Here is an 8,540-nt window from a genome sequence, read left to right on the forward strand (position 1 = left end):
CTCTCTCTCTCTCTCTCTCTCTCTGTCTCTCTCTCTGTCTCCGTCTCTCCCCCCCGCTCCCTCTCTCTCTCTCTCCCACTCTCTCTCTCTTCTCTCCGTCTCTCCCTGTCTCTCTCCTCTCTCTCTCTCTCTCTCTCTCTCTCTCTCTCTCTGTCTCTCTCTCTCTCTCTCTCTCTCGCCCCCCGCATGGCAGGAATGGCGGAGAGATGCCCTCCTCCATCAGAGTGGTCGGGCACCAACTGACCGTGGACAGTGTGAGCTACAAAGTCAACGGGACATTCACCTGTGAGGCCAGCAACTCGCTGGGAACATCGAGTGGCAGTGTGGACATTGTCGTCAGAGGTAGGACAAGCTCCGACCCACCCACCCTCGTCCCCGTCTCCCTCCCCCCCTGCCCCGTCCAGTCCCAATGCAGACCCATAGAATCATAGACATAGAAAGTAGGTGCGAGAGCAGACCACCAGGTCCGTCGAGCCCGCACCGCCATTCGCTCATGGCTGAACACTAAACAGACACACTTACCCACAAACAGTAGACACAAGACACAGAACACAAGACACTACCCTCCCCCTTATACCGCTATCACCCCTCTCCACCCCAAGAACCTCGTGATCTCCTGGGGGAGGCAAAAAACCGGATAAAAACCCAGGTCCAATTCGGGAAAAAAAATCCGGGAAATTCCTCTCTGACCCCAATCCAGGCGATCGACACTTGTCCAGGAGATCACTCAGGTCTTACTATACTAACCATACCTAGGTCCATATCCCTGCCCTCTCCCCGTAGCCCCTTATCCCCTTGGCAGCTAAAAAACCATCTATTTTAGTCTTAAATATATTTAAAGTTTCTGCTTCCACTGCTCCCTGGGGCAGTGAATTCCATAAATTAACCACCCTCTGGGTGAAGAAGTTCTTCCTCATCTCAGTTTTAAAAGAGCCCCCCCTTATTCTGCAACTATGTCCCCTAGTTCTAGTTTCCCCGATCATTGGGAACATCCTCGGTGCATCCACCCGATCAAGGCCCCTCACGATGTTATATGTTTCAATGAGATCGCCTCTCATTCTTCTAAACTCCAAAGAGTAGAGTTCCAGCCTACTTAACCTTTCCTCATATGTCAATCCCCTCATTGCAGGAATTAATCTTGTTAACCTTCGCTGCACTGCCTCCAGGGCTAGTACATCCTTTCTTCCTCGAGAAGATGGGACACCATCGCACCTGCACTTGGCCCTTGAGTCACACAGGCCCTTCGGCCCAACTTGCCCAAACTAGCCAACATGCCAATAGACTGAGTTGGCCGATTTGGCCCTTCGAGCCAGCACTGTGGTCATGGCTGATCATCCCCAATCAGTACCCAGTTCCTGCCTTCTCCCCCCCACCATATCCCCTGACTCCGCTATCTTTAGAAAGCAGATTATTATCTAAACGGTGGCCGATTGGGAAAGGGGGAGATGCAGCGAGACCTGGGTGTCATGGTACACCAGTCATTGAAGGTAGGCATGCAGGTGCAGCAGGCAGTAAAGAAAGCGAATGGCATGTTGGCTTTCATAGCAAGAGGATTTGAGTCTAGGAGCAGGGAGGTTCTACTGCAGTTGTACAGGGTCTTGGTGAGACCACACCTGGAGTATTGCGTGCAGTTTTGGTCTCCAAATCTGAGGAAGGACATTATTGCCATAGAGGGAGTGCAGAGAAGGTTCACCAGACTGATTCCTGGGATGTCAGGACTGTCTTATGAAGAAAGACTGGATAGACTTGGTTTATACTCTCTAGAATTTAGGAGATTGAGAGGGGATCTTATAGAACCTTACTAAATTCTTAAGGGGTTGGACAGGCTAGATGCAGGAAGATTGTTCCCGATGTTGGGGAAGTCCAGGACAAGGGGTCACAGCTTAAGGATAAGGGGGAAATCCTTTAGAACCGAGATGAGGAGAACTTTTTTCACACAGAGAGTGGTGAATCTCTGGAACTCTCTGCCACAGAGGGTAGTTGAGGCCAGTTCATTGGCTATATTTAAGAGGGAGTTAGATGTGGCCCTTGTGGCCAAGGGGATCAGAGGGTATGGAGAGAAGGCAGGTACGGGATACTGAGTTGGATGATCAGTCATGATCATATTAAATGGCGGTGCAGGCTCGAAGGGCCGAATGGCCTCTACTCCTGCACCTAATTTCTATGTTTCTATGTATAACAGCCCTATCGAGCTCTCTCTTGAAAGCATCCAGAGAACCAGCCTCCACCGCCCTCTGAGGCAGAGAGTTCCACACATCTAATCCCATCTGCAGTAGAATAATCGAGGACCAGAGGACACGGGTTTAAGGTGAAGGGGGGAAAGGATTTAATAGGAATCTGAAGAGCAACTTTTCCACACATTTCGAGGGCGGTGGGTGTATGGAACGAGCTGCCGGAGGAGGTAGTTGAGGTTGGGACTATCCCAACGTTTAAAAGACATTGGGACAGATTTGGAGGGATATGGGCCAAACGCGGGCAAGTGGGACTAGTGTAGATGGGGCATGTTGGTCGGGGTGGGACTAGTGTAGACGGGGCATGTTGGTCGGGGTGGGACTAGTGTAGACGGGGCATGTTGGTCGGGGTGGGACTAGTGTAGATGGGGCATGTTGGTCGGGGTGGGACTAGTGTAGATGGGGCATGGGTCGGGGTGGGACTAGTGTAGATGGGGCATGTTGGTCGGGGTGGGACTAGTGTAGATGGGGCGTGTGGGTCGGGGTGGGACTAGTGTAGATGGGGCATGTTGGTCGGGGTGGGACTAGTGTAGTCGGGGGGGCATGTTGGTCGGGGTGGGACTAGTGTAGATGGGGCATGTTGGTCGGGGTGGGACTAGTGTAGATGGGGCATGTTGGTCGGGGTGGGACTAGTGTAGATGGGGCATGTTGGTCGGGGTGGGACTAGTGTAGATTGGGCATGTTGGTCGGGGTGGGACTAGTGTAGATGGGGCATGTGGGTCGGGGTGGGACTAGTGTAGACGGGGCATGTTGGTCGGGGTGGGACTAGTGTAGATGGGGCATGTTGGTCGGGGTGGGACTAGTGTAGATGGGGCTTGTTGGTGAGTGGGTTGAAGGACGTGACACTGTGGACTCTGTGTCTGTATAGATGGGGCATGTTGGTCAGCATGGGTGTGTGGGGGCATGGGCCTGCTTTGCTAGTGCGAGTCCCACTTGGTCACGGTCCGGGAGACCCGGGTTCCATCCTGCATGTTGGACGCTGTCTGTACGGAGTTTGCACGTGTCTGGTCTCCCCGTGGGACCTGCGTGGGTTTTCTCCTGGGGCGCTGGTGGTTTCCTGGGTGACAGACGTACGTGCGGGTGTCGTGTAGGTGAATTGGCTTGGTGTAAATGTAAATTGTCCTGTGTGTGTCTGTGTCTGAATGTGTGTGCGTGTGTGTCTGTGTGTGTGTGTGTGTGTGTGTGTGTGTGTGTCTGTGTGTGTGCGCGTGTGCGTGTGTGTGTGTCTGTGTGTCTGTGTCTGTGTGTGTGTGTGTGTGTGTGTGTGTGTGTGTGTGTGTGTGTGTGTGTGTGTGTGTGTGTGTGTGTGTGTGTGTGTGTGTGTGTGTGTGTGTGTGTGTGTGTGTGTGTGTGTGTGTGTGTGTGTGTGTGTGTCTGTGTGTGTGTGTGTGTGTGTGTGTGTGTGTGTGTGTGCGTCTGTGTGTGTGTGTGTGTGTGTGTGTGCATGTGTGTGTGTGTGTGTGTGTGTGTGTGTGTGTGCGTGTGTGTGTCTGTGTGAGTGTGTGTGTGTGTGAATGTGTGTGTGTGTGTGTGTGTGTGTGTGTGCGGGGATCGCTGGTCGGGCTAGCACGGACTCGGTGGGGGGGAAGGGCCTGTTTCCGCGCTGTATCTCTGAAGTAAAAAGGGAATAGTTGAAGCCGGGAGAGGAGGGCGAGAGTTTGGGGCCTGGTTCAAGATGGCCGACTTTTGGGGCCTGGTTCAAGATGGCCGACTTTTGGGGCCTGGTTCAAGATGGCCGACTTTTGCCTCCTGCTTCCGCGCTGTATCTCTAAACTAAACTATAAGTATTACAAGTTAATATTCGTCCAAAGCAAAAACAGACTCTGGTGCATCCAAGTTAGTTTGTATTCTTGTTGCCGTTAGCAGTGTTTAATAGCCTGATGTTTGTTTGGGTGAAGCTTTTTGTGGAAGGGGACATTATAGTTTTCAGACTCCTGTACCTTCTTCCCAATGGCAGGGGTGAGATGAGATGCGTCCAACACTCTCTGTAGACAACAGGTGCAGGAGTAGAGGCCATTCGGCCTTTCGAGCCAGCACCGCCATTCAATGTGATCACGGCTGATCATCCACAATCAGTACCCCGTTCCTGCCTTCTCCCCATATCCCCTGACTCTCTCTCGCTATCTTTAAGAGCCCTATCTAGCTCTCTCTTGAAAGCATCCAGAGAACCGGCCTCCACCGCCCTCTGAGGCAGAGAATTCCACAGACTCACAACTCTCACTGTGAGAAAAAGTGTTTCCTCGTCTCCGTTCTAAATGGCCGACCCCTTATTCTTAAACTGTGTGTGTGTGTGTGTGTGGCCCCTGGTTCTGGACTCCCCCAACATCGGGAACATGTTTCCTGCCTCTAGCGTGTCCAAACCCTTAACAATCTCATATATGTTTCAATGAGATGCCCTCTCATCCTTCTAAACTCCACAGAGTGTACAAGCCCACAGCCGCTCCATTCTCTCAGCATATGACAGTCCCGCCATCCCGGGAATTAACCTGGTGAACCTACGCTGGGCTCCCTCAATAGCAAGAATGTCCTTCCTCAAATTAGGGGACCAAAACTGTACACAATACTCCAGGTGTGGTCTCACCAGGGCCCTGTACAACTGCAGAAGGACCTCTTTGCTCCTACACTCAACTCCTCTTGTTATGAAGGCCAACAGGCCAAAACTACACACAATACTCCAGGTGTGGTCTCACCAGGGCCCTGTACAACTGCAGAAGGACCTCTTTGCTCCTAGACTCAACTCCTCTTGTTATGAAGGCCAACAGGCCAAAACTGTACACAATACTCCAGGTGTGGCCTCACCAGGGCCCTGTACAACTGCAGAAGGACCTCTTTGCTCCTACACTCAACTCCTCTTGTTATGAAGGCCAACAGGCCACTGTACACAATACTCCAGGTGTGGTCTCACAGGGCCTTGTACAACTGCAGAAGGTCGCCTTCAATGGTGGGGAGGTTGGTATTTGTGGAGAACCGGGTAGACACAAAATGCTGGAGTAACTCAGCGGGGCAGGCGGCATCTCTGGAGAGAAGGAATTGAATTGAATATTGAAGTAAATACATTTTATTAGCCAAGTATGTACACATACAAGGAATTTGCCTTGGTGCTCTGCTCGCAAGTAGCAACATGATATACAGTAGACAATTAAAGATAAGACATTATAATTTAAACATGTGAAGAATGAGTTGATGTACCAGAGCAACAAGAGGCTACAGACTTTTGGTTGTTGAGTAGAGATACCACTCGTGGAATAAAGACTGGTTTTATGTCCAGCTGTTGCAGCTTTGACGGTCCGGAGTTGCCTTCTAGAGGGAAGTGATTCAAAGAGTTTGTGAGAGGGGTGAGAGATGATCTTGCCCGCTCGCTTCCTGGCCCTTGCAGTGTTTAGTTTGTCAATGCAGCCAATCTCAGTTGCAGCGTCTAAACCTGTCCGCATTTGGCACATATCCCCCCAAACCTGTCCTATCCATGCACCTGTCTAAGTGTCTGTTAAACGTTGGGATAGTCCCAGCCACAACTACCTCCTCTGGCAGCTCGTTCCATACACCCACCTCTGTGGAAAAAGTTGCCCCTCAGGTTCCTATTAAATCTTTTCCCCCCCCTCTCGTATTATATCTGTGTCCTCTGGTCCTCGATTCCACTTATTATCTAAATGGTGGCTGATTGGGAAAGGGGGAGATGCAGCGAGACCTGGGTGTCATGGTACACCAGTCATTGAAGGTAGGCATGCAGGTGCAGCAGGCAGTGAAGAAAGCGAATGGTATGTTGGCTTTCATTGCAAAAGGATTTGAGTCTAGGAGCAGGGAGGTTCTACTGCAGTTGTACAGGGTCTTGGTGAGACCACACCTGGAGTATTGCGTACAGTTTTGGTCTCCAAATCTGAGGAAGGACATTATTGCCATAGAGGGAGTGCAGAGAAGGTTCACCAGACTGATTCCTGGGATGTCAGGACTGCCTTATGAAGAAAGACTGGATAGATTTGGTTTATACTCTCTAGAATTTAGGAGATTGAGAGGGGATCTTATAGAAACTTACAAAATTCTTAAGGAGTTGGACAGGCTAGATGCAGGAAGATTGTTCCCGATGTTGGGGAAGTCCAGGACAAGGGGTCACACCTTAAGGATAAGGGGGAAATCCTTTAAAACCGAGATGAGAAGAACTTTTTTTCAAATTCTTTGCAATGAAAGCTAACATACCATTGGCTTTCTTCACTGCCTGCTGCACCTGCATGCCTACCTTCAATGACTGGTGTACCATGACACCCAGGTCTCGCTGCATCTCCCCCTTTCCCAATCGGCCACCATTTAGATAATAGTCTGCTTTCCCGTTTTACTCCAGCACTTGTACCTGTCCATGTTCTCTCCAGAGATGCTGCCTGTCGCATTGAGTTACTCCAACACTTGTACCTATCTACTTGGGGGAGAGGGGAGGGTTCGGTTGCCTATACGACCCCCCCAATGATGTGGGGAACCCCCCCCCTTGTCTTTTTGTCTCCCCCCACCCCCCCTCCCCAGAGCACAAGCTGAGTGAGAGCAGTAACGCAGGGGCCATTGCAGGAGGTGTAATCGGAGGGATACTAGCCCTTCTGCTGGTCGTCTGCCTGGTCGGTTTCATTCTACACCGCAGGCGGGCTGCCGGCCAGGCCTCGGGGTCCTACTCCCCCAAGACCCGGGTGTTTGGGGCACGCAACGGGGACCCGGGACCCCGTCCCGACTTCACCTACCGGCCCGACTCGGACTCAGAGCGGGGCCCCAGCTTGGCCCCCACCACCACCGTGACCAACACATACAACAACACAGTGGCCACCCCCCTCCGCGGGGCCGAGGAGGACTCTCCGGACAGTCCGCCCCCTCTCCCCTGGCGGGACGAGGGAATGATGGACGAGGAAGGGGGAATGTTCCTCGCCGAGAAACCAACGGACATGCCCACAGAAGACGATATGGAATCCCAGAGGGATGGGTCCATCATCTCCAAGAAGCCGGTCTACGTTTGAGATCTTCCTCCCATCTCCCTCGCCTTTCTCCCCCCTCCGTCTGGAAGTGAGGGATCTCCCTCGCCAACCCCTCCTCATGAGGTTGTCCCCAAGGATCAAAGACTTCTTTGTGTTGGAGTGAAATGTCAAAGATGTTGACTTGGATTTCTTCGCATTGGAGCCAAATGTCAAAGATGTTGACTTGAACTTTTTGTTAGTCTACCTTCTTCTGGAGTCTACCTGTTTGCATTGGACTTCACTCACGGACAACAGGTGCAGGAGTACAGGCCATTCGGCCCCTTCGAGCCAGCACCATTCGCCATTCAATGTGATCATGGCTGATCATCTACTACCTATCTCTGCCTTAAAAATATCCACTGACTTGTGGCCTCCACTGGCATCTGTGGCAGGATCTCTGGAGAGAAGGAATGGGCGACGTTTCGGGTCGAGACCTGGCTAAGCCCAGAGAGTTGTGTGAATCTGTGGGATTCTCTGCCACAGAGGGCAGTGGAGGCCAAGTCACTGGATGTTTTCAAGAGAGAGTTAGATTTCACTGTTAGGGCTAACGGAATCAAGGGATATGGGGAGAAGGCAGGAACGGGGTACTGATTTTGGATGATCAGCTATTGAAACATAGAAACATAGAAACATAGAAATTAGGTGCAGGAGTAGAGGCCATTCGGCCCTTCGAGCCTGCACCATTCGCCATTCAATATGATCATGGCTGATCATTCAATTCAGTATCCCGTACCTGCCTTCTCTCCATACCCCCTGATCCCCTTAGCCACAAGGGCCACATCTAACTCCCTCTTAAATATAGCCAATTAACTGTGGCCTCAACTACCCTCTGGGGCAGAGAGTTCCAGAGATTCACCACTCTCTGTGTGAAAAAGGTTCTTCTCGTCTCGGTTTTAAAGGATTTCCCCCTTATCCTTAAGCTGTGACGCCTTGTCCTGGACTTCCCCAACATCGGGAACAATCTTCCTGCATCTAGCCTGTCCAACCCCTTAAGAATTTTGTAAGTTTCTATAAGATCCCCTCTCAATCTCCTAAATTCTAGAGAGTATAAACCAAGTCTATCCAGTCTTTCTTCCAAAGACAGTCCTGACATCCCAGGAATCAGTCTGGTGGACCGTCTCTGCACTCCCTCTATGGCAATAATGTCCTTCCTCAGATTTGGAGACCAAAACTGTACGCAATACTCCAGGTGTGGTCTCACCAAGACCCTGTACAACTTCAGTAGAACCTCCCTGCTCCTATACTCAAATCCTTTTGCAATGAAAGCTAACATACCATTCGCTTTCTTTACTGCCTGCTGCACCTGCATGCCTACCTTCAATGA

At 51.2% G+C, this 8,540-nt stretch overlaps 1 protein-coding gene across 1 annotated transcript in view; it reads left to right on the top strand.

Annotated features, from left to right (window-relative positions):
• The window catches only part of LOC129715269 (nectin-1-like), an 18,282-nt gene extending 10,451 nt beyond the window's left edge, over nt 1-7,831 (top strand). Inside the window, exons 5-6 of the mRNA XM_055665131.1 lie at nt 194-342; nt 6,741-7,831. Of these exons, the coding sequence (XP_055521106.1) occupies nt 194-342; nt 6,741-7,219 (628 nt within the window). The 3' untranslated portion in view covers nt 7,220-7,831. The remainder of the gene's footprint in view (nt 1-193; nt 343-6,740) is intronic.
• The last annotated feature ends 709 nt before the right edge of the window (nt 7,832-8,540 follow it).

This window comes from Leucoraja erinacea, unplaced genomic scaffold (genome assembly GCF_028641065.1).
Source record: "Leucoraja erinacea ecotype New England unplaced genomic scaffold, Leri_hhj_1 Leri_1085S, whole genome shotgun sequence".
Lineage (NCBI taxonomy): Eukaryota > Metazoa > Chordata > Chondrichthyes > Rajiformes > Rajidae > Leucoraja > Leucoraja erinaceus.